We start from the raw sequence: 27,402 nt of genomic DNA, 5'->3' as shown, positions 1-27,402 counted from the left end.
TTACATGTAGCTGTCCAGTTTTCCCAGCACCACTTATTGAAGAGGCTGTCTTTTCTCCATTGTATATTCTTGCTTCCTTTATGAAAAATAAGGTGACCTTATGTGCATGGGTTTATCTCTGGGCTTTCTATCCTGTTCCATTGATCTATATTTCTGTGTTTGTGCGAGTACCATGCTGTCTTGATTACTGGAGCTTTGTAGTATAGTCTGAATCAGGGAGCCTGATTCTGGTTTATTCCTAGCTTTTTTATTCTTTTTGTTGCAGTGGTAAATGGGAGTGTTTCCTTAACTTCTCTTTCAGATTTTTCATCATTAGTGTATAGGAATGCAAGAGATTTCTGTGCATGAATTAAACAATGTTCTTTTTGCAGTCTTTTTAGTGCCTTTTTTTTTTTTTTTTGCGTTTTTATGCTCTTTGTTGGTAATTTTGCTGTTTAAAATAGCCCAAAGTGTAGTACTTTAGTACTGTCTAGGGTTCCTGAGCTAGAGAAGGCTGTGCTGTGCCTTACAGAGAAAATACTTGTGTCAGGTAAGCTTTATTCAGGCATAAGTTACAGTGCTGTTGGCATTGAGTTAATGTTAGTGAATCAACATTATATATTTAAAAGGTGTATTTAAATATAAACACACATAATACAAGGTTATGTGTTGATCGGTGGAGGAAAATGTTATGAGCAGAGACTCACAGAAACCTAACCCTGTAATTCCCTTCAGAACAACAGTACAGTATTCACTAAATAAGTGTTTGCAGCAATTTTATAGGACATAATTCCATCAGTGCTGAGAACTGCCTGTTGATACCTGATAGTGTTGTGCTGTGATTGAGTACAAGAACTTAAATGAGAATAACAAAACTTTAATCTTTTTAGAAAACAAAATAGCAGAGAATATCCTTATGACTTTGGGATAAGGAAGAGATTCTTAGGTAAGAAACTAAGAATGTTAGCCTTAAAGCAAAGATTGATACACTCAGAAGACTTCCATTCATCAAAAAATACTAGAAAGAGAGTGGGGAAGAAAGTCATATACGAGGAGAAGATAATTATAAAAATATAACTGACAGAAGATCCCAAATATGTAAAGAACATCAATGAATTAGTAAGAATAAATGCAAGTCCACTAGATGACTAGGTAAAAGACATGAAGTGGCATTTTAAGAATGATATAATGTGGGTGGCCCATAAACATGAAAAAAAAGACAGCTTTATTAGTAACTGAAGAAATGCAAATTAGAAATCATGGACTGCCATTTATATACCAGATTGACAAAAATTCAAAATAAAGAAAAACATCGGATTATCTGGAATCAGACAAGCCTGGGTTAGAATGCTGGCATTATTATTTACTATCAGTGTGAACCTGAACAAATGATTTCACTTTCTTTGCCTCCATTTCCTCATAGATAAAAGGGAATAAATAGTACCTATTTCATGGTATTGTTGAGAAGATTAAATGAGTTAATACCTGAAAAGTGCTTAAAATAGTACCTGGTACATAGTAAGCACTCAATAAATCTTAGCTGTCATTACTATTATTATTACTGCAACCCAGAGCCACCTCTGAATTAGTACCAAACTTCCAACTGAGCAAGAAGGTTGTGAGCATTGCATCATCACTTAAGTCCCAGGATGCCTCAGCAGTGATCTGTAATACCTTCACTAGATCACCCAACTACACACATACAAACATTTAAAAATGGGTCTGTCACTTGCTGTGCTGTGTAGCATCCTTATACACAGATGTAGGCTTCGTCTACAATGTTTAAAGAAGTCTGTGGAAATCCAAGTGCCACAGTGAGGTTGTAAAGTTGCTGTAGAGTGTCTTGTGACAGTGGGGATTATGTTGAAATATTCTCAAAACTCTAGCCTTAAAGTTGTGAGGCAGAGATGTTGAGCTGGAAAGTGACCTCAGGAGTGATGTTGTGAAGATGGAAAGATGGCACGTCAGTGCTCTGAAGATACAACTAGAGCTGCATATGAGCTTGTCTCCTGTGAAAACCAGTAGTCTCAATGGTTGACAGAGTCTAGGTTTGATGGGTTTGAGCAACTGACCTGGACATACTTGATGCTGTGGTTCTCATAAGAATCCAGTCACACCTTGAGTAGGAGTGAGGCAGTGCCCTGTGCTGTCTGTGCGCTTTGACCTGTAGGAGAGAAAGTGGGGAGAGTGAGCAGGGCTGAGATAGAGATGGAGGGGAAACAGGTCCTGGGTACTGACTTAAATTAAAACCCAGATCCAAGATCCATATACTTGGGTCCATCATTTGTGCAGCTGAAATGCTGACTGGATGAATCAACCCAGCAAAAAGTACTTCTTATCAACTCCCATAGCGCTTTCTCTCTATAGCTCTACAGCCTTGACTACTTCCTTTGTACCTTGCAGTAGAGTTCTTTATGTGCCTATCTAATCGAAATTGGAAACCGCTTGAGGTCAGGCATCATGTTCAACTGACCATAATATTCTCCACAGCATCCACCACACATGGTACCATAAATTATATTGATGGAGAGAAGGAAAGAAGGGAGGGGGGCAAGGGAGGGAGTTCAGAATGAAGAAAGGATGCTATTATGGACTGAATGTTTGCGTCTCCCCCAAAATTCATATGTTGAAATTCTAACCGTCACCCCCTGGCAAAGTGCTTTTATAAAGAGGTGGAGCCTTTGGGAGGTAATTAGGTCATGAGGGTGGAGCCCTCTTGAATGGGTCAGTTCTCTTATGAGAAGAGACACGAAGAGTTTCCTCTCTCTTCGCTTTCTACCATGTGAGGACACGGTGAAAAGACGGCCGTCTGCAAACCTATAAGCAATTCCTCACTAGACACAAGGTCTTCCAGCACCTTCATCTTGGACTTCTCAGTCTTAAGAACTGTGAGAAATACCTCTCTGTTGTATAAGACACCCCATCTATGGCATATGTGTTACAGCAGCCCGAACAGACTAAGACAGACAGTAAGATCTTCCCACCTCTGAAATTCTCTAGCTTTGTAGGATTTCTGAGGCAGAAAACAGTAACTGTATCTAAAGCAGAGCATAAGTTATCACAATACTGATTTGGTAATTGTCTTCCCTTAGGAAATCAGTGTATATTTTAGTATGCCTGCTCAGTTGTTTCTCCCACTTCCTCAGTTACCAAGAAGTTAGCACTCTTTGAAACTTTTAGATGGAAGATGAAAATACTTATTTGTTAGTTTCCTCAGGTGTTACCTGAACTAAGGAGACTTCAACTTCAGTTATAAATAAGAAAGTACAAGACTAAATCAGGACGGCTGTGTCGCTTGACACTACTTTTTGCCCTTCTCTGCAGCCTCCGTGGGGACCAGGAGCTGAGTCAGCAGAGGGAGAGTGATTTATTTCTCCACATTTGGAAGTGGGATGGAAAGTAGCAAGATCCTACTTTTATATTATCTTCCTCTTTTATAGTTTTTATGCCAGTTCCCAATCCTGTTTCCCTAACTTATTTTTTATAGCACTTATCATCCTCAAAGATGCTATGCATGATTTATTTATTTTGTTTATGGTCCTTTCACCCACTTAACCTTCTTTAAGGGGAGAGATCTGTTTTGTTTTATTTTTCAATGATGTAACCCCAGTGCCTAAAACAGTGGCTGGCATATGATAGATGCCCATTGGAGGCCTATCGTAGGTATTGAACGAATCTGTATTGATTCTCAGGGTGTATTTAAAAGCAAGGTGCTTGAGTGATGACATTTCCAAAAACTGGCAGTTTTACCACAGTGCAGCGTTATCTCTGATTTCTCTCTGTGAAGGGAACGGTGAAACAACCCCCATAGCAAAGTCTAAATAGATGATGAATAAACACATGGCTTGCATGTATATTTGATGATGGTTTTATTTTCAAAACTGTAATTAAATGAGATAAAAATATATGGTTGGAGTTGCCGAAGCAACTTAAATTCAACATAAATAACAGCTGCTCTTCATCTGGGAATTTCATCCATATACAGCATTTTTTATGCCCTTAAAAAATTTTAACCAGTGTACAGCTAATTCAGCATCCAGTGTCCCAAGAAATGTTTTATACTCAGAGAAGGGGAAGGAAAAGAGAAAAGAAATAGCCCTCTATGAGCCAGTGGTTAAACAAACCTGTTACTTCCAAAAGCTTTGATTTCCCCCAAATAGCTGTATGGCAGAACATGTCCAATTTCTGAGGAGCAATGAATTTAAGCATGACTGGCATTTTTCGTTATGAGTCATCAATCCCTATTTTATTAGTTCAGAAATCCACAACTGAGTACAGAGTGAGGAGTCTTCTACTCGCTTTTAAAGCAAAACTTCTGCAGAGCATTGGTGTCAGGAAATACTAGTAAAGTTTGCCTCTCCCTTTAAAGTTAACCATCAGAGTAATTTCCTCCCAAGCTGCTTGGGGAAAATGCCTACTTTTATGGATAGAATTAAGAGCCAGTTTAACTATACGAACATCTACCTAATTTTATTTATGATCAAGGAGTGAGAAATTGCCCCTCTTCCTTCAGAGATTGTATCCACTGCCATTAAGTGTTAGGCAAATTCGGTAGCCATCTCATTACTCAGGCTTGTACCCCTGAAAGCTTAACAAAAGAAAAGAAATGAACTGAAAAAGTCAGATATGAAGCAATTTCCCTTCACTTTAAAGCAAGGTTTTTCATGACCAATCATTTGGCTGGTAGAGTTGTGGTCTCTGGGTTTTTATCATGATCTGTGGCCCATATATCTCCATCCAGTAATACATCCCCAAAGTTTTTTCCTGTAGATTAGCAGCTTTACAATGTCCTCTTGATGTAGTGCCTTTTCAGCATTTCTTCAGAGAATATTTATTCTAATGTTACTTGAATATATCTGACTTGCCCACTAGGGTTGCCCGTTTCTTAGGAAGACTTGGGCAGTGAATTACAACTTTCTAATTTTAATTTTCAGAGGGGAGAAAAGAAAGCCTATGAAGTAAAAGTTCAAAATGAAGATTCACATTTCTTTCCATCAAAACTGTAATGACCATAAGTCTATCAAGTTGTACAACTCTTACACTAGGTGAAGAACAGATAATTGTAGGATATTTCCCTGACTAGCTGATAACAACCCTGATTACAAAGAGCAACAAGCCTGTGCAATTTGCATGTTGTCCTTTCATGTTTTCTTCATCTCAAGTGTTCCCTGGGGCAGGTGTCAGTGGGTGAGAGAGTGTTTCTTTTGCCAAGCAATGCGTTTGTCTCATATGCTGCTTGCATTCCAATCTTAGTGTGCCTCTAAGCTTTCATTTTAAATTTCATTTTAAGGCATCGTAGGTGGTTCGGTGCAGTTGATTAAAGACCTTTTCTTAAAGTTATCTTTTAGAGCATCCCTGGTCATTGAGCACACAAAGGTCCATCGTAGCCAAGATGCTGGAAGACAGTGTGTCATATGGACAAATATTACAAGAAGGTTCACCCTGCTCCAGCAAGTCTCCTGACCACCACCTCAGTGTGTGAAGCAGGAAAGGGAATAGTGCTCAGCAAATAGTAACTAAGCACATTATATGTGTTAGACGTGTTTTGGGCACTGTGCTATATATATAGCCTGATAAAGACTGAAAAGATTCCTGCCTCTATTGAGCCTTCATTTTGGGGTGGGGCGGGGGGGAAGGAACAGTAAACCAAATATCATATAAATGAACAAAGTAATCGCAGATGTTGGTGATGATCTCTATGAAAGACATAATAAAGAGGTGATGTGGTAGAGAGTAACCGGAGCTGCATGGTGGGCTACTTCAGATTAAAAACTCAGCGAAGGCTACTCTGAGGAGGTGACATTTGAATTGAATCCCGAGGAATGAGCATGATAAGCTAAAAGATGGGTAAAGAGCATTCCAAGCAAAGAGAACAGCAAGTTCAAAGGTCCTGAAACAGGATTAGCCTTAAGGTGTTTGAAGAACAGAAAGCAAAACATGGTTGTACAGTATAAATAAGTAAGGGGGAACCTAACAGGCGATGAGACTGGGGACCTGGGTAAGGATCAGATCCCTAAGGGCTATTGTAAAGCTCAGCAAAGAGTCCATATTTTGTTCTAAAATTTTCTAGGCCAAATGGTTTTCTGAAACTTTTGTTTCTCTTTGTGTTATGTAAGTATGAAACCAAAGATAGAGAATGCAGATGCCTAACCATTAACACTCCTGAGTCAGGATGATATGCAAAAGGAGATGTGCTCCTGTAGAGAAAATTGCTGGTAATAATAGCTTGTGTTTTAGGGCACCTGTCTCCAAAGGAGAACAACAGTATTTATGATGCCAGATTGTACTAATCACAGTAACCTCATGAGTCTGGTAGGTGCGCACTTTTATGGAACACGCAGGGAAACTCAAACATCTGAAACTGGGTTGTTCTTTGGCTTCTTAAATAACATGAAGGTCTAGGTAAAATAGAGTATGTCAAAGCAACGAGGAAAGAAAAAATCTGAAATCAGAGATAAAAATAGCGATCAGGAAAGTCGTACACTTACAGGGAAAAGGGCAGCGAAGCAGCCTTTATTTTCTTGTAAAGTCAAGAAAATAATAGCAGAAGGGTAAAAAAATTATGAGTCTCAAATAGTCAACCAGAATATCAACATGTGTTGTTTCATTCCTGGTATCTAATTCAGTATAGAATAGAGGCTAAATACATGGACTTGTGGGTCAAAGAAGAGCTGGGGTCTAATCCACACTCTTCCTTATACTAGGACTGTGATCTCGGATATGGATTTTTTAAATTTCTATAAAGTGGAATCAGTAATAATACATCATAGAGTGGTTGTGAGGATATAATGAATGAATGCATGGAAAGTGAGAAATTGTGTTCTTTACATAAGTTAGTTGAAACTGGCCTTACATTTCTCCCAAAGAGTTAATATTTACAAAAGTGATTATATTTCAAAATCAGCCCACAGAAGCCTCCTTAACAGGTAGCATTCATTATGCTCTTTTCAGGTCTTGCCTAGGTTTTGTTACTGGAAAGAAAAAGTGATGTAGAAATGTGGTGCAGGAAGAGAAAGAGGAGAGTAACCTCTTGCTAAATGCAGAATTGCTGGCCCCAGACAAATTTGTCTGTGGCAATCGGCACACACCTTTCTCACCCTATATGTATTTTTTCTTTTTCCTTTTCAGCTCTTCTACAAAAAAATAAGGTAAAGAATTTTGAGTGAGAAACTAGTATTGTTTATAGATAGTTTTGTTGGTACATAACTCTTTCAGTAAGAAACACCTGTGAAGAAAATCAAATTTAAGAGTATTTTTAAGTTATTATTCCTTTCTTGAGCTTTCTCAGCCCTACGTTGCCTTCCTTATTACTCCATAGATTACATTTTCTTTGTTTCTTTTTTGGTTAATCAAAACTCACATTCAAAGAATCCATACTGCTCTTATTTATTTAAGAGGAAACAATCTCTTTGAATTAATTAATTCTTCACTGTAAGTGACTCATAGCAAGGTAATGCATTTGCAGCCATATGTGGGTTTAAAATGGCATTTCTATAATTCCAAAGTAATCCCTAAATTATAGACTTTCATCTGATATGACTAAATAGGTTGAGGAAAAATTCAGACAGAGGGAAAACATTGTGAGGGTCAGAATCAGCACCTGGGAGAGCTCCCATGAGTTCTTCCTTTTTCACTTTGAAACAAGTGCTCTAAGGATTTTCATAGGGATGTCGATAGCAGTAGCATTAGGCTATGAAAGAAGAAGGTCATAAACAATTTCTATAACTGAGTCATTTGTAAAGTGTGTGTACATTAATTTAGGAATACTGATAAGGTCCTTTGTTATCTATACAAAGGTCTCCAGGAAAGAGATTGGCTTTTCTTTTCAAAGTCAAACCGCTACCTAGAATCAGATTTTGATCCCTTACTTTAAACTGCCAATAAATTGCGATATTTAATGTCAGATCTTGAGCATATCCATAGGTTTTTGATTGTTCTATTTTACTTAGTTGTTGGAGAGATAAAATGGCTGACACCAATACTTGGAGGAAAAGAGGAACTCAAAAATTATTTGCTGAAGGTTGGCTAAACAAATGGAAAAATTAATGACATAGGAAAAGCAAGATACTGACAAACATATAATGTATATATATATTTTTCCAGTTCCATTTACATTCATTCTATTTTCATCTGGTATACAGTGTAAACTCCTCAAATCTTAAGTGCAACGAGTAAATTTATATAATCAGTAAATAATGTTTCGTCTTTTATTTCTCTGTTAATATAACAACATTTTGTATCCTTTATAAAGATACACAAACATCAGTTTTTACTGTTTTATGAAAATGATATTTCCCACCTTAACATTAAAAAGTAATACCTGCTCAGAATATACCATCATAGGAATTTCTTAAGGAAAATTATCTGAATTCAGTATATGGGAGTGTTTCTTAATTTTAAGTCACCTGAAGAGTACACTCCATGCACTGCAAAGGATAAGGTATCTGGCTTACTTTAGCACCAGTCTAGACTTGAAAACACAGTTAAGACCAGCAAAAGAAGAGGTGTTTTAAGTCTTAGCAGCTTATTTTGCCACAGTGGGATTGACCTGACTGCTCTACTGTTACTTTATCTGGTGGAAGTTTGGAATCACTAGCTTTGCCCCAGTGAGTTACTTTCTGTAGACTTTCCTGTGGTGCTCAGAAATGATAATGATAGTGCTAGCATCTACAGACTACTGACTTTGGGCCAGTCATTGTGTTGAGTGCTTTATATTCATGATCTTAATCTCTAAAGAGCCGTATGAGATAGGAATTATTTTCCTGGTATTAGAAATGAAGAAACGGAAGTTCAGGGAGAGTACTCACCCACATCATACAGCTAAAGAGTGAGAGTACCGAGTTTGTGCTCAGGTCCTTCTGACTCCAGAGCCAGTGTGCTAAACCATTAAGTAATTCTTCCTCTTGCTGTATACACTCTCACAGGAAAAACCTGGCAGCCATGCCAGTCTCCCTAATGGTTTCTTCCTTCTTGTGTGGAAAGAATGTCAAAAATGTGACTTTGCAACTCATAAGGTTTTTGTAAAGTTAGACTTATTGTCATTCTGAGTCCCTAGAATCCAAGAAGCCATGCAAATCCACATATGTACATACTCAAGGAGCAAATGGCAGAGTCAAGACATAATTTTAGATATGTTGCATGATAACTGGTTTTTAAAGTTATGCCCCCCAAATACCTCTTTTTAAAATAAATAGTGCAGTCATCATTATGTAAATTATATTCATAACAAATATATCACTTGACCATTTTTCCAAGCTGATATTGATTTTTTAATTGATTGCTTCTTTCAAAATTGAAGGAAGCAGTAACAAAGGCAACTGTCACTGACAATTTCTTGTTCTAAAGTCACCCTGTGAGAATTGATAGAATCCAGGTCTACCCAAGTCAGGAAAAAAGGGAATAGGTATTTTTTTAACTTGTAGTAAATAATACATGCGTTAAAAATATGTGCATTACTTGCATGGTTTACTGTATCGTTTTTCCTCTTTCCTCTTCTCCTGCCCCTCTGCGGATTCTTGACAAAGCATGATGTATGTTACTATGTCATTAACCTTTCCTGGCCATTTTAAAGCTGAATTTCTTATGCTCTTCTGCGCTGGCTCCACCCTGTGGATGGCTTTAACTCTTCCTGTTCATAAGTGTGATGGGCAGTCCCTTAATGATGGCCAAAAAAGTTACTCTTTCTTATTTACTGTTATTACTTCTCAAAAAAGATCTTGGACCCTCGATTTTGTTTTCTTTCAACCCATCCAGGTCTTTTTTATAGACTACCTCATCCCCAGCTCTAAACATTTAATAACTTTCCAGACAGTAAATATCTGGGGATTTTTCCCCCTCACTCTCTGATTTACTCTGTGGGCTGAATTCCAAATGTTTTCATATATTAAGGCTTTTATTATTTATCTCATGTTGCAACTTTAAGAACTTTGTACACTTTTACTTCTCAAGGAATTTAGCTGCTAAAGCACTTCCTCTAAGCTCTCAATGAGCTACACTTTCCAAGTACTATAATAGTGTATTTTTTAAAACCTCATGTAAAAATAAAGTGCTAATATTATATTCTACAGAAGAACAAAGGACAGTTGTTTTCACAGAAAAACATGACAGGAAAACACATCTGCCACAAAACTGTGCATTTTTTAGCCCATGATTTCTGGAAAGATTTATATAAAATGCTGATACATGAAGTCAACACCAAAATGTATGGTCACTCATTTTTTTAAAAAGTCTACAAGTCACTTTTCAATGAACCATACAAAAAGCCGCAAAAAATGTTTTGAGAAACTACAGTACATGGATATTAATTCCTTGCCATAAGAGTACATCATTTATTCAGGTACCTTTAGTAACTATCATTTATCCAACTACCTTTAGTAACTAGCTGCACGGAGCTAAAGGGAATGCTACCCAAGCGTCATGGTTCAGCTACCTCCCTAACAATGCAGCAATCCTGCTTTTTAATACAGTGGTTTCTGATTGTTTTCTCCTTGTTCCACTCCATCCTTTGCACCTGATGTTTAAAATCCCCCCATCAAGTGATCACCCGCAAGGAAAAGCAAAGGAATAGAAAATTTGGAATCAAATGTACCGACTCATCGCATTGTGCATTGAAATGTGGACTTTCTTACATATTCACTGAAGAGCATAAAATTCATTCAAACAAACTTTTTTTTTTTGGTCCCTAGGATGTGAAGTAACTAGTTTGAATGCCCTTTTTCACTGGCTTCACTAAGTCAGTGGGGAAATGATAGATTCTGGTACTTGATAGTGGTGGGTTTGGAGAGAGGCAGATGAGTTTGTATTCTTCTGGCCACTTTCTCAGTGTGTGAAGAAGGTTCTGAAATTCAGTTACATCACCTGAAAATTGGGAATTAAAACTATAATGGAAGTAAATGAGATCTGTGTGAAAATTTGTTAGCACATGGTATGAACTCAATACATTTTGTAAGTAGATCCAATTATTGCTATGAGTGCTACGGTCATGATGACATAACATCTATAACGTATTCTAACTTGGAATGCCTCTTGCTACTGATTATTACCTAGTACCAAGTCTTTGGAGATTAAATGACCCTAAATAAGATAATATATTTGAGAATATTTCTGGGAAAGGCCTGGCCATGTCCACGTTTCAAAAAAATCCCCATTCACACACACATAGTTCTTTAATTTGGAAAATTATCATGCTGCTAGCAGTTAGGATCTGAATGGATAATTACATCTGAAAAGACCAATAATGGACATGCAATCTTTTCTTAAACATGTGCATAAATATGGTGGGCTTTGACTAGCCTCTTCACCTCTCTCTAGAGTGCATTTGCTATTCAAAACCCTTTCTTAAATGGAATAATACGGGTATGATTTGCCACTGGATTACAAGCACCAAACTTGTAGCAGGAAAGGCTTTGTGCTTTTTAAATATTACCTCATTTAATCTTTTCCCATCATTTTTTCAAAATAAATTACATTTAATTACATCTCATGTTATTTATGAGAAAATTAAACCTTGCATAATACATGGCAGAGATGATTTTCAAACTCAGATCTGCCCAAATGCAATATTTCCATTCACTATGTAGGTAGGGTTTACCATCTGGAATCTATTTCACTTAACTGCTAAGAATCTTATCGAAATATTATCTCAAATACCAGATTCATGCAATTTTCTAACTGTCCAAATCCTGTGGAACTACATGGACTCATAAACTATAGGGAAATAAACAGGAATGCAGTTTTTAAAACTCAATAAGGACAAGTTAAAAAAATCATTGCATATATTTTTCATTTTCTTTCCCATTTCCTAATGCTCTTTCTCTAGTCAGAATCAAGGTGGATTTTGCCTGGATAAGACTTGATCTCAATTACCTATCAGTTCTTAATTTTTCATGCAACTCTGGAGATTGGATGAGATGTCTGTGCCAAACCTTAGATGACTTATTTTAAGAACCTGTATGCAGAAGTGACAATTCAGAATGATTCAGTGTCATTTTTAGGGATAATGGTTTACAGTATTAATGCCATAATGAAGTTTTTTAAATCTCTAGTTTAATCATTTTTGAAGGCTTCTCAAACCATTTCCTTAAAGAGAAGAAAAAATCATGTCCTAGCCTCACCTGGTACTCATGGAATAAAAGGAATTTTATTACATCAGAAATGTAATAAAAGGAATTTTATTACATCAAAACTTAAATTGTAGTCATGTTTTGTTTTGCACTAAGTACGTGCGGGTCCTCAAGGTGTTGCTCTGCACACCTCAACTTCAGCAGTCTTTGGATTCCCATGATTAGGTGTTACCTGTCAGTCCTGCCCACCAAACTCTTGAGTCCCTACAGGGCAGAAGCTTTCTTTTCATAATGTCTGTATCCCGAGCTGGCAGCCAAATTTGTATATGTTTAATTGATAAAAGCAATAATATATGAGCTTCAGATTTGCCTAATTCTAGAAGAAGCTGGTAATGAAGACATGTTTGTGTATAGATTATTTCTTTAACATCTTTATTGGAGTATAATTGCTTTACAATGGTGTGTTAGTTTCTGCTGTATAATAAAGTGAGTCAGCTCTACATATACATATATCCCCATATCTCCTCCCTCTTGCATCTCCCTCCCACCCTCCCTATCCCACCCCTCTAGGTGGTCACAAAGCACCGAACTTATGCACACTACCAAATGTAAAATAGACAGCTAGTGGGAAGCAGCCACATAGCACAGGGAGATCAGCTCGGTGTATAAATTATTTTTAACCCTGTGAACACTCCCTGAAACCAAGCCTGAGTGTGGAAACATTCCATTTTGTAACTGTAGCAATGCTGTCCAGGTTTATTTCCTAGCTCCATTACTCCCTGATGTTGTACCCTTTAACAAATGTTATAGTGCCACTCTTTTCTAGTCTGTAAAATGAGGATATTAATGGTACTTAACTCATATAATTGTTGTTAGGATCACTTGAAATAATCACCATAAAATACTTACCAAAATGGCCAAAATGGAGGAAATAGTCAATAAATGTTACTGAACTCTGATGTGCACAGCTACAGGGCTTGCAACCCTATAGAACATACTTGGCTTAGAATAATCCTCAAATCTGGTAACAGGTTATTACATCAAATGTTTCAGACAACAAAAAATGAAATGGCACTTAAAACAATCATTGCTGAGAGGATTTGCAGTTGGAAGGATGAAAGAAAAATCTTTTTGAACAATAATATGTCTGTCACTTTATTAGACATATTTCTTATATTAACTCATTGTTATTGGCAACTGTGTATTTACTGACTCCAACTGTGATCTTTGGGCTTGTAACGTCTTATCTTTCTAACCAGATTTGACCTCCTTGAGAAAGGGGAACTTTCTTCCAAACAGAACCTTGGACAGTACCTTATAAGTATTTAAAAATACACAGGAACTTTATAAAACAATTGTGTATGTATGTCTGTTTACACATTGTATGTAACGTGTGTGTGTGTGTAGACAGAGATAGTCATATTCTAGGTACATATAAGAGTAACAAACATAATTGCATATAATGGAACGGTTTGTGAAGTAAACAGCTGACTATCAAAAAACACGAATATACATCCTGATAATGATATTCAGTTACAGATAGAGTTGGGGAGGTCACTTACTCCATCCAGACATGTGCTACCCAATAAAACTTTCTGCACTGATGTAAATGTTCTCTCTCTCTCTGCTGTCCAGTATGGAAACCAGTTGCTACGTGTGCCTCTTGAGCGCTTAAGATGCAGCTCGTGTGACTAGAACTGAATTCATACATTTTATTTGATTTTAACTGTTTTTTAACTTAAATAGGCACATGTGGCAAGTGGCTACCTTACAGTATAGATATAGAGTCATAGAGGATGAGACAATATCATGCAAGAAGACGGTAAAGTTGAATTTCCCTGATCCAGGTGCTGTAAAGGCTGTTTCTCAGCAGAAGACTGTCCTCTTTTGAAGTAGTATTAGTCTTCCAGAATGTCTTAGGACTTTAAATTTTAAACTCCTTTTCCTTTATGTCTCCCAACAGATCTTGAAAACTTTAAAACAAGAACGAGAAGCACCGTGTCTGTCCGCCAAGGTCAGGGGATGGTACTGCTGTGCGGCCCACCAGCCCATGCTGGAGGTAACTCTGCACCGAAATGTGCACATGTCACAGGCTGCTATTTTTCTTGCTGATTGTTCACCCTCTTGGCATCAGAAAGGGGGACAGTGTCATTTGTAGAGATTCCCAAAGTCCCTCTGTGTCGAGGAAGCATCGTCAGTGCCTCCCATAATTAGGACAGGAAAATATCAGATTGTGCAAATGTTCCATCCCCCTGCTGTCTACCTGGCTCAAGGGGAAAGATACCTGAGTCAATCAAAATCAGAATCCTGTTGCTTGGTAAAGCCACGTAGGTAAAACCGCCAACACTTCTTCCGACTTGATCGTATTAAAAGATGGCCTTGCTTCACTTCATCTCATTGTTGGTCTGGGAAGGGATCAGACCCAGAACCAAAGTCCCTTGACCACAGAATCCAAGATGACTTTGTAAGGACTTATAATGACTAGATCAGTTAGGAATGCATTTCATTGCAAGTCCCTGAAAACCCAGCTAACACTGGCTTCAGTGGACTTGGGTTTGTGTTGTTCTCACACATAAGACTTCCAAAGGTATGTGGTATAAAGCTGGCACCACTTTTGGGGGACATCTTCCAGGACCCAAGTCCTTTTTTTGATCCTTCTCTGAAGTCCTAAACATGCGGCATGGCTAAGGCGCCAGTGCAGAAAGGTAGAAATGGGAAGAGGGCAGGGCAAATGTCAGAAGTCTCTTCATTTCGAGTCGCTTTTGTATTATGGAAGGTTTGCTTTGCCCAAGGACTTTTATGTGCATTTCATTGATCACTCCAGTGGCAAAAGAGACACAAAAATCAAGTATTTTCTACAGATACACGATGGCCCTAAAAAATCATAATTTTGATAATAAGGGAGAATGTGGAGAGACGATGTGTAGGCAGGTTGCAGTGTCTGCAGAAAGGACTAATGATGACTGGAAGGTGACTCTGACTGCACATACAGAGTTCAGGAGTCTGGAGGTTTAGTAGTTAGTGATATTTATTAGGATTTCACTACAGTTTGTGCTGACAAGACTGATAAACTCCATTTGTGGTCACTCTGGCTAAAATTTAGTTTGATACCCGCTCTCCTTGTTATTACCTTAGTTTTCCATTTGGCTTTACATGTGATGGAAAAAGAAGATATTTTAAACTGAGAATTTGAAAACACCATTTTATTTTTGTCCTGTCTTCAGAAGTTTTAACTTTTCCTTCTCACCTAATGCCCCAGCTAACGTTTTTAGCAGGAAATAACAATTAGTAAAACAGCTACGTGGCTCGCATTTCAAGCATGGTGAATAGATAAGCAGGTGGAAGAGGCAGGCACCCCTCCAAGTCTGGATGGAGGGTATGGAATTGTTAGGGTTTCTAGTGTTTGAGACTGGCAGAGAATCCAGATTACATTTCAGGAGTTTGTCTTCTGAGAAATGGGTTTATTCTTTAGGACTTAATTTTCTTGCCAAGTTAGTATCAGAAGCATTCAATTTGGAGTCCAGGACATGAATTCTGGTCCTGGCTCTATTTCAAATCATTATTTGATATTGGGCTATGATGTTCACGTTCTCTATCTCTACTCATCTCTAAACGAAGAGATTAAAAGAAATCTCTCAGATCCCTTTTAGTTCTATCATCACATAATAATTGCTGAATAAAAACTAAACATATTTAGAAACTGTATGTGCATTCCTGAAGTCCTGTCCTTTATATGAGGAGAGCAATTAACTGGACATCTATTTAGGTTAAAGTGATGCTCACTCACATTAACAGTTCTCTTCTTATTATGAAATTTGATCAAATAAGAAAGGAAGATTTTGCTAATTTCTTCTGCAGGCTACCTTCACAGCATTGATCTTTCATAACATGGCAGCAACTCTGAAAATTAATCTTACAGCATATTGAGAAAAAAATACCCCACTAATCCCTGGTACAGTGATATCTTTGGGAAACGCAAAGCACAAGAAGCACTGTTGTGCTGCTCCACAATGAATGAACCTGAGTACTTTCCCCTTCCCACTCAGAAATATATTAAAAATTTCTGTAGACATCTACTGAAATTTGCTTGTCTCCGCCGGCAGCAGTCAGCAGCTCTGAAATCCAGTTCCTTGATTTGTGCTGACATTCCTGACAGTCTTGATGTTGAAAGACAAGGAAATAAATATTCTCATTATGGGCTCTGTTAGAAACCGTGAGCTCAGTAATACTGTAGGCCAGGCAGGCAAGGCAAGGAAATGTGAGAGAAAACAAGGTGGGTATTGAAGGTTATAAGAGAGCATCACAGACATCCATCAGTTTGGGGCAGTGGAGTCAATGATTATCTGATGAAATCTCCCCAGTTACTCAAAACCCTCCAATGCCAACTGTCCAGCAGTGATCCTCTCATTGCTTCTCCAGGCTGTGATCACCTTAAAGCTGGCAGCATCGCCAAGAGCCGCTGGACATACTGAGCGTTTTAAACCCAGCATATGGTATCCCAGTTTCTATTGTAACAGATCATGAAGAGGAAAGGAAATGAGTCAGCCTTTTATTGTATCAGTGGGATACTGGATAATGGCATGAAATCCATTGTAAGGGATGCTGCATGTCCTATTTCAAAAGCTGTGCAGTGTCAGACCTTCTTAGGATAACATAGAAATGAGCAGCAATTAATCTACTTTGGAAAGCATTTCCGTCAGCACGTATTTCCAGTGCTCTGCCAATCACCGTGCATAGCGTCTTTGTCATTTCTTGGTTAATAGGTACAAACTCAGATGTGATGTTGCCGCATAGATTGTACTATTAAATCTTTAACACAGACACCAAAAAATAGAAATCACTATGGATGATGGGGCTCTGGTTGTCTATGATGCTTCTTTAGATTAGAAACAGAGTATTTTGAGACCTAAAATTTTCACTGTGCTTTCCATCAACTCCAGGGTCATTTGGCAGCAGGAATTTGTGATCTTCAACCACTCATTAAATAGGAACAGAAGTGAGGTACTTTGAGATTCTTCCTCCTAGCTTACTAAAACTGACAGCTTATTCACCAGTGAAATCCTCATGAACTGTTCACCAAAGGATGTTTTTGTTTCCACCTTCCTTTTATACGTCACCCAGATCCTTGCCGCTCAAAATGTGGTCCTTGTACCTGAAGTATCTACCTCACCTGGAAGGTTGTTAAAAAGGCAGAGTGTTGGGTGCCACACAGGGCCTACTGTATCAGAATTCAAATTTTAACAGGATCTCCAAGTGATTCATGTGCACATTAAAGTTTGAAAAGCCCTGAGCTTCACCTATGCTCCCCCCACACTCCGCACCTCTGGCTGGAGGTGTGCAGGAAGCGGAAGCATCACCAGGGCAGCATGTTAGAGCCACAGGTGCCTGGCCTTCGCCCACGGATATTCTGATTCCATAAACCCAGGGCAGAGTCCCCAAAAGTGTTGTTCCAGGTGGCTGGAACAGATTGAGGTAGCACCAGATTGAAGATCCACCCACTTGGATCACCTTCTACAAAACCAGCCCAGGTTCACCCTGCTGAGGTGGAGTACTTTGATTTCCACATCAAACCCAAGCAGAAGTGTTAACCGTTTTTTATGTCCAATTCGTATTTTTAAGAATTTAAAATAAAACATAATCACTTCAGGCTTTCCTATATTTTTGTCATTGTTGTTAAGAGAGGTGAACAACTAAGAAAAGACTGGCTTTTTCTCAGGTAGTCACATGAAGAAGTAGCGGTTTACACTTGGACAGCTCTTACTACGTCGTCGTTAGAGAAAGTATGCCTTCCTGCAGTATAAAAAAAGGAAGCCACGTGATTCTGAGATTATTTTCGTTGTTATGAGTTATAGAGAAACTAGCTATAATTGTCGTCGTTGGATGCTCTTAGGCTGAACACATCCCTGTTAAACTTAGATCCCATTCGCACGGCACCAGACTCAGGGACCTTATAACGGCATCTGTAGAGTTCCTTATGGTGTTCATAATCTTTAGCTTACCTTATATTATCTTTGGATCCTTACAATAATCCTATAAGAAATAAGGACATGTGTTTCATAGATAAGAAAGTGAAAGCAAAGAGATTAAGTGAGGTCACACGTTAATCAGTGGCAGGTCTAGGAGTTACCTTTGCGTAGAATGTGCCCCATTTTTTTTTTATAGTCGGGAGACAACCGTACAACTACTTTTTTGTACTCTGTATGCATTAGTTCTTTGGGTGCCATCCCATATCAATTCAGTCTGAATTTTTTTTTGAGATTGGTTCCTTTGACATCATTCATAGTTTTGAAAGCACTCCAGGTGATTCGAATATGTAGCCAGGGTGGAAAACTTGTGTGTCTGCCCTGCAAAATCAAGTAGGTCTTGTCCCAGCAAAAACCTTTCGATTTGCAAACATCTCCAGGGGCCCAGAAATGTGATTTGATCTAGACGTATCATGAATATTATAGTCTTAAAAAAATCAATCACGCCCTCCCACAGCATGGTTATTTCAGCTGGATATTTGTCTTTGCTGTAGGACAGAGGTAAAAGCATGGAACTAGGACACCCACATTCTAATCCTAGTGCTGCTGTTAACTTACTTGAGCCAATTATATAACTCCTCTGAGCCCTATTCTTTTTCTATCTCCCCACACGTACTCAGCTTCCGGCATCAAGATGTCACCTTCAGAATCCGGCTCACCAGTTTCTTAATTAGTCCAAACTATGCTGACAGGTCACTGGGCCACAAGTAATCTTGCTATGCTAAAATGAGCATCCTTTATGCCCAGAATAATCTTCAAGATATCTACATGCTAGTCAAGAATGTATAATGAATAAGGCAGGAGTGCCTAATTCCCCTCTGCATGCCTTATTCCCATGCCTGCCCCAAACTGCTTACCAATTTTATATAACTTTAGATTTTCAGGGGCATCCATATTAGCTCCAAATACCAACCCATTCCACTGCAGTCCAGACAGTTTAGCTCTTTGCCTTCATGTTTCACCCAAAGGTACATGCAGATTCCATTCTAATCCAGCTCCAAACCTCAAACCATAACACACTATCCTTTGGATTCTGAGTATTGCAACCTCCAGGTAGTCTAGTTACCAGGCCCCGCCTGCCATATCAGACACCTCTGGATACTGACATCTTCCTGGCTAGGTTCTAATTTTCTCGCTCTGTTGATTAGACAACTGACCACCTTCCTCAGGAAGCAGTCCCTCCATTTCCAACTTATTCCTCTACTTTCTCTCACCGAGATTTCAGGCTCTCCTTCTCCGTATCTTGGTTCCCAGCATAACTCTCAAATCCTCACACAGCATTATGCCAGCCAAATGGAATTTATCTTTGTCCTTTAAATCTCCCCAGTGTGTTGTAAGGATTAAAGACATAATAAATGTGGCACCAGTTTGCAAAATTCAAACATCCAAACATTCCTCATTTTATTAATTAGGCCTGGTTTGATTTTTTCATTTGCCTAAGCCTGGAATTAAAATTAAATCAGAAAATCACTTGTCTTTGAAGACATATTATGATTCTTGAGTTCCATTCATTTAACAAATTTTAAGCAGGCAAATATTTTTCAGATATATCTTCCAAGAGATTCATCTGGAATATGCATCTATTGTTAACATAAACTCATCATGCTCTGGCATTGTGGCTTTATTAAAATGCTGATTTAGCCATTCTCCTAACATTTGAAAATTGCTCTTAAAGACTCCGCATGACAATTGAGATGAGCCCTGCCAATCATCTTCTCAGAGGCCAAGCCCCACGTAATTCTTTATGTTTGCATGTTACAGTAGCGTGCATAGTATGTGCCTGGGCTCCATTCATTTCCTTAGAAGAAACAAAGCATTAAGTGGGCCTCGGAGGAACTAAGGGCTTTAAAATATTGCGGAGTTTTTTTTAAGAGACTAGGGAACATAATCTTCAGCTTATTTTGTATGGCTATTTTAAAACAAAATTTGAAATTTTTAGATGGTTATAAGATTAACAGTCACTTAATTGTCATGAAAAGCTATAAGAAGAGTCCCTTTCTAAGTGTGGTACCAATCTCCTCTTCTGGTTATAGTGGGGACATGGTTGAACGTGCACATCAGGATGAAGCGCCGACATTGCACTTGAGTCATCTCGTTCTGTGTGTGTGTGTGTGTGTGTGTGTGTGTGTGTGGAGTGAGGGAAGGTGCCCAAAATTAGACTCAATTTTTAAGACACTTAAATAACAAGTGATAAATTATGTTCTTAGGATCTTGAGTCCTTAATGTTTGGTCAGCACTGAAATAGCTGCCCTTTGATGGCCATTTCATGTCACCTGAGAAGTGACTTACCTGAGAGATGCCCTATCTCCTGCAAATAAATTTTAGAACCACAGGTGTTCAGTAAGTTAAGAGTGACCTTGTTGGAGATCAGTGATTGAGAAGAGGTTTTCTGGATGTGGGATCCCGTGAAATAGTGTTTAAAATGCTGGTTAGAGCAGCATTGAAATAATACTACTGCTCTAGTCTTCAAGAATATTACGGATCAAACTCTGGTAAACCAACTTGGATGGTATTATTTCTATGGAAAATGCATTCTGAGTTCCACTTCTAAGCCCAAGACATTATATATTCATTTGAATACACATCTATTGAAATTCAGTGAGGAGAGGTTAATACTTAATTAGTGATAGGTTCATCAACACCATAGTACTAGGTATTTTTTTTAATCTTGTTTTAAATATTCTTAAAGCAATCCTGTTTGATGCTCCTTGACTCTACCATGTTCCTTTGAAAAATACAAACCTGGATTCTTTTATCTGAAAGTTATTGAGCCAGTTCCTCCCTTTTTTCTTTTCCCACTTTGCCAACCAGCGGAGGTTATAGCACAAGAGTGATTTAATCAGTATAGAGTAATGGGAAACAGTTTGGAAGATGATGCTTTTCTCCATTCATTAAACCTCCCTTTTTTCACCAACTGAGGAAAAAAAAAAAAAAAGCCACATTGATCAGGGACTACTTGTTAGAAAACTGTCTAACCTAAATGGCCTGGTGGAGTGTTTCATGTTTGGGAGGAGAGGCCACTAGGATTTTTTTGTCCTTACCACACCAGATACAGGCTCCATTTCTCTCAGCCATGAGATGACGTAGCTCAAAGAAGGAATCAACAAGGGAAGCAAAAGGGAGAAATCAGTCTCCACATTTCTAGAAGAATGGTGAGCTTCTCCATCACTAGATGTGACAAGAAGAACTGGGATGAATATTTCTGATGTCAGTTATCTCCAGAATTGGTTAAGCATGTTCTGTGATGCTACCAACATACTTTTTGCCTTTGAATTTTCCTGTCAGTTCTTTAAAACAATCTGAAGGTTTCATGACGTTACTTTTGAATGCCTAGATGTCAACAACTATATACTTATGAGTAAAAGAAATGAGTTTGTATAGACAGCAAGCATTCCCTGGTCATAGAATAATTCTGAGCCCCCAGTTTCTTAACCTGTGTAGAGAATTGCTGGTCTGTTTTCAAAGAAAAGTTCCCCAGGAGTGGTAGTTGTACACTTTCTACCTTCATTCCGCTTTCAGTTCTAGTAAGAGAGATGTTTAAGCTGTTTTTGCATCTATAGCAAGTCCCAGGCTGTAGCACTTAGAGATACACTTAGCTACTTAATAGCAGTTAATTAAATTTCTTAGTGCTCAGTAGCCTAAAGAGGATCATTTAGTTTAGAAAAAAAATCAGAAATACATTGCAATAATTTTCTTCTGTCTCTTCTTTTTTCCTTCTTTGCTTTTATGCAGATGTTTCCATGTTCTTTATTTGGCTGAAACCACGGATTTTAGTAAATTAATGATGGCCCTAATTACCCAGCTTCTCTGCCGATAGCTACTCTGTACTTAATTTAATAATAGGCACTATATTTGTAGATTTAAATTCAAGTTGAGAAGGTCTCTATTTTCTTTTCAAACATTAAAAAAAAAAAAATCAAAGTGATTATCTCCAGGTTTGATCCTTAGAACTGGAGGACCACTGATCCATCAGAATGAGGGTCAAACACATTAGCACCGAAAGGAAATGGTATTTGGAAAGTGAGATTTGATCCATAAAAGCAAAGTGATCTACAAACTGTGATCATTCAACAAAGTTCAGCTGCATGCAGAGTTCCCTTTTGGAGTTGTCCTGTCCCAGAAAGCAGTGAGAGGTGATGCTGTGTGGAAACCCAGGTGCTAGGTGGGAGGTGAAGAGTCTGGAGATGTGAAAAACACATTACATACCCAGTTAAGAGTGCTACCAGGGATGTACCAGCCAGAGCGGAACACATGATCAACAGTGATCTTTCAACAACATAAACCTGGCTGAGCATTTCATAAATAATCCAGTGGACAATCACTGCAGGATATATGGCAAGTGTTCTTGTTTTAATGCGCACTGGAAATAGGAATCTCATCTTTTCAGGTGAGAAAGAAATGAGCAGCCCTTTGGATACATTTTCATCAACAAATCGGTGTTTTGTCAGGTCAGTACATCATGATGTTACATTGAATTAAGCAGGATAATGGCGCAGTACATAGAAGGAGGAAATGCTGCTTGAGTCCTGGAAATTTGGAAATAGACTCAGGTTGGGAGATCAGAAATTGAAGTCTCAAAAGTGGAATATTCACCACTCTCAGGGATCTTGATCCTCTGAGTGTGATGGCACAAATAAGTTGGCGGGCTTCCCTGGTGGTGCAGTGGTTAAGAATCCACCTGTCAATGCAGTGGACACAGGTTCAAGCCCTGGTCTGGGACGATCCCACATGCTGCAGAGCAGCTAAGCCCGTGCACTACAACTACTGAGCCTGCACTCTAGAGCCCGTGAGCCACAACTGCTGAGCCCTCGTGCCACAACTACTGAAGCCCGCACGCCTAGACCCCATACTCCGCAACAAGAGAAGCCACCGCAATGAGAAGCCCATGCACCGCAACGAAGAGAGTGGCCCCCGCTCGCCGCAACTAAAGAAAGCCTGCGTGCAGCAACGAAAATCAAAGCAGCCAAAAATAAATAAATAATTTTTTAAAAAAATCTTAAAAAAAAAAAAGTTGGCCATTTTTCTGATATATTTTTTTAACTCATTCAGTTTAGTTTTCAGACATTTAAGAAGAAAATACCTGGAGTTGGTCAAATCAAAGACCAGACAACAAGTAAAGTTCACTTTTATAGGCAAAGGGAATAGACGGTGGCATTTTGACTAACGGTAGGATTATAGCTGCTGATTTAAAAGGAAATGGCTTAATGAAGTCGCTTGTTCATCGAGGACAAACAGTATGGATGAAAAACTCTTTTACGCATTATGCTTATCTGAGTTAACTGTATTCGCTAACGATTTTGGCATTTGAGACATAGAGAATAAACACAAATTTTCACATGAAGTAGTAATCCTTTCACAGAGAGACCAACTCTGCCTACATTATGAACTAAAAGAAATGTCCTGTCTTTAGTGCAGGGGCTGGTTGGGAGAATGTTCGTGATATTTTAGGTGGGTCCTGGCTGCTGATGAGACAGTGGGCAGCCGTATCATATTGAGCCAAGAAAGCTCCTCCCGTTTCTAACTGCAACACACCCTGTTTCTCTCACATCAGCTAGTCACAGGTTAACACATTATCGCCATCCTCACCATCAGAATTAACCCCTGGGAAGCAGTTGTGTTGTAACAACACTCCACAGTAATTCATAGATCCATATGGTGGGCACAGCTGGAAAGATAGTTGCAGTTGCTAATGTAGCGTCTCAGAAATATCCACAGAATCTCTACTTTGTGAAGTAATGTGGAATTTGTACACTTTCTTTTTCCCTCAAACCAGCACATACAATAGGAAACACCTGGGAAGTACCAAAATACTTCAGTTTTATAGGTGTTTGAAGCCCCAGTTCTTATCATTTCATGCAAACTCAGGTTTGCCTTTTGAGAAGACAAATGGGATTTTCAGAATAAATTGTAGCTGATTTAAGTAGCATGTGTTTCTTCCCTTTGTGGTTCCCACTTACTGCCAAATGAGGCCTGTATGACACACCTCTGAAATCAACACCTAACTATAACAAAGACATCCCTACACCTTCTCTATAAGTGTTGCTGCCTTTTGAATTTGTTCAGTATATTGCAAGCCAGCATTCCTTCTCAATGTGCAGTTCCAGGTTACTTCAGTGAAACTGTTGTGATGAATGAGATTTATGATTGGGTCCCAGTGGAGTATGTAAATCAGGATATTGAGGTTGAGGAGAATAGATTATTTTTTAAAAGTGAAAGCATCGAACTTTGGCAGCACCTCTCAGATGTCAGGGGTTTAGCAGACATGGCAGATATAGGAGTGAACAAAAACAGAGTGGTTCCTCTTACCATGGGGCCTACAGGTCTGCTGGGGAGTAAGAGGTTAATCAGAAAATCACACTGGGGCGTGTGCTTTTGGTTGTGAGGTGGGAGAAGAATAGGGTTCAATGATCTGATCATGTAGAATAGAAGGACATGATGTAGTCTGGGAGAAGGCTTCTCTGAAAAGTAGCTCTGGAGCTTAGATTTTGAAGGATGAAAGATGGAATAGTATTACAGATGGAACAGTGCCTAAGTCTAGGAGGTTGCCTGCCAGGAGAGAAAGGCAGTGTGGTGGGACCTCCAGAGCAGCAGGGAGAGTAGGATAAGTCTCAGGTTGGGATACAGGCAGAAACTAGGATCAGTTGTGGTGGTAATGATTTGGGTGTTTTTCCAGAAAGAAGTTAGGAATTGTTAAAGATTTTTTTAAGTAGCATCGTGAGATAAGTTAGAGTGGAAGGCAGTTTTAAAATGGGTTCTTGGAAGCCAAGGCTGATTTATTATTACCCAGCTTTCTATGAAAAACAAAGAAAGAAGCAATGTTCTAATCAGACTAGAAACAGAGGGTAACCATCAAAAATTTACTTGAAAAATTACCTGTAGTTGTAGCACAGGTCAAGCTGAGAAGTGACCATCTGACAGTCTTAGTCTGTTCGGGCTACTACAAAATACCACAGACTAGGTGGCTTATATACAACAGACATTTATTTCCACACTTCTGGAGGCTGGAAGTCTGAGATCAGGGTGCCAGCGTGATCAGGTCAGGGCTCTCTTCTTGGTTTATTACAAGCACGTTTTCACTGTGTCCTCACACGGTGGAAGGAACGTGGCAGCTCTGTGGGATCTCTTTTACAGGAGCACTAATCTCATTCAGGAGGGTGCTCCCCCATGACCTAATGACCTCCCAAAGGCCCCACCTACTAATACCATCACCTTTATGGTTTAGGATTTCAAAATATGAATTCTGGGGGGGACACAAACATTCAGGCTAGAGTAAAGACTAATAACTAAAGAACTAAATTGACAACACGGGGAGATAGAGAGGATATCTTTAAAAGCTTTCAGCGGTAGCTGCAATAGCCACTTTGTATCTCTCTATGAAATACACATTAAACCTGGACACCTGTTTTAAAAATTAGGTGTTCGATTGTTATAAAGGAAACATTTTTCTAAGGAATCCAGAGGAAATGTTCTACCATACTTACCAACACACACATACATGCTGTACACCATCTTTCCCCGCCAAAAAATTACTAGGAAATTAACAATTCTAGCCAATACTTTATAGGGAAAGAGGCTAACATGGCATATTGGGTGTGGACATAGCTAAAGGGTGATACCAGCCTACTCTGAAGGTGGAAACTGAAGCAATAGAAACTTCCATCTGAGTCCCTCAGATAGGAATTCTGGAAGCTGCCCCACACACACTTTTGGAGGAATAAAGGGATACACCCACTTTTGGTTAGTGAAGCTAAGACCTGGATAGAATTACAACCAATGTTAATAGACAAAGTTAAATAAAAAAACTACTCCATCACGGTGACCTAAGAAAATATTCAGTGTTAAAAGAGGGGAGGGGTGGAAGGGGGGAAGTGTCACCTGTTGTCTGAGGATGCAAAACAAAACAGACACCAGAAATGCATGTGAAAGAGATGTCTTAAGAAAAGACAATAAAATTAAAAGATGCATCTCTGTTGTGCCTTCTGTCAAGCACAAGAAACCATGGAATCTGTGAAACAAAGATGCTCATGTGAAGAGACCTAACTCTGATACTAACTGGGGTTTAAAGGGCGCTAACAAAAATTAGTAATGAAAGAATTAAAATCTGGAATGCAGACTCAGTAAAAAGCCAAATGAGCATTGTAGGAAATTGAATTAGTGATAAACATGAGTAACTAAAGTTGTTTTGTTTGGTTTTGTTTTTTAATATGTAAAAGGAAAGTATAATGATCAGGAAGCTTTGTAAATATGGCAATTAGGGAGTAAAGATCTAATCTATATATAATCAATGTAATTGATAAAGATATTTGACCAGTATATATGTGTGTACCATTTTGTTTTATATCATGACACACTTATTGTACTTTCTCCTCTTTGAGAGGGAGCCAAAAGGTATTCTTTATTTTAATAATTAATGGAAATAGAAATCTAGGTAGATATAAAAACAGAATGTGTACCTTCCAAGTTGCTGGAGACAGTTCAATCAAAGAAATAGTAATCTATTAAAGCAAAGGCCAAAAGGAAAAATGAGAAAAACAGCATAAATAAAAAATACACAAAAAAGATGACAGGGCTTCCCTGGTGGCGCAGTGGTTGAGAGTCCGCCTGCCGATGCAGGGGACACGGGTTCGTGCCCCAGTCCGGGAAGATCCCACGTGCCGCGGAGCGGCTGGGCCCATGAGCCATGGCCGCTGAGCCTGCACGTCCGGAGCCTGTGCTCCGCAACAGGAGAGGCCACAACAGTGAGAGGCCCACGTACCGCAAGAAAAAAAAAAAAAAAGATGACAGATATAAGAATATATGACTTGTGGCAGAAAATATAGAGGTATAATTTCTATATTTAATGAGAGCATACAATTGAATTAAAAACCTGTGTGATCTAACCGAAGTATGATGGCATTTATTTCAAATAAAATATTCTCTATAAAGTAGACTTTAAAAGAAAAGAGGGTAGAATTATTAGTTTAGGACCAATTATTATTTATATGCAAAAACAGTAAATTGGCAAAAGATACTTTTTATTATTAAATACAGAAACCTCAAGGAAGGCATTCCAATTTTATTCTTTTAAACATCGCAAAACATAGGGTCAAAATTTATAATACTCGGGCTTCCCTGGTGGCGCAGTGGTTGAGAGTCCGCCTGCCGATGCTAGGGGACACGGGTTCGTGCTCTGGTCCGGGAAGATCCCACTGGGCCCGTGAGCCATCGCCACTGAGCCTGCGTGTCCGGAGCCTGTGCTCCGCAACGGGAGAGGCCACACAGTGAGAGGCCTGCGTACAGAAAAAAAAAAAAAATTTTATAATACTCAACATTTGGAAATACAAGGAGAAATTACTAAA

The 27,402-nt window shown here is 38.8% G+C and overlaps 1 protein-coding gene across 1 annotated transcript in view; it reads left to right on the top strand.

The window, feature by feature from the left end:
• Positions 1-27,402, top strand: part of CNTN4 (contactin 4) — a 482,944-nt gene that overhangs the window by 231,622 nt on the left and 223,920 nt on the right. Inside the window, exon 4 of the mRNA XM_024747094.1 lies at positions 14,005-14,100. Within this exon, the coding sequence (XP_024602862.1) occupies positions 14,005-14,100 (96 nt within the window). The remainder of the gene's footprint in view (positions 1-14,004; positions 14,101-27,402) is intronic.

The sequence above is a fragment of the Neophocaena asiaeorientalis genome, unplaced genomic scaffold, assembly GCF_003031525.2.
Source record: "Neophocaena asiaeorientalis asiaeorientalis breed wild unplaced genomic scaffold, Neophocaena_asiaeorientalis_V1.1 scaffold130, whole genome shotgun sequence".
NCBI lineage: Eukaryota > Metazoa > Chordata > Mammalia > Artiodactyla > Phocoenidae > Neophocaena > Neophocaena asiaeorientalis.
Note: the sequence above shows the minus strand (reverse complement) of the source record. Positions and strands in the feature narration are given on the sequence as shown.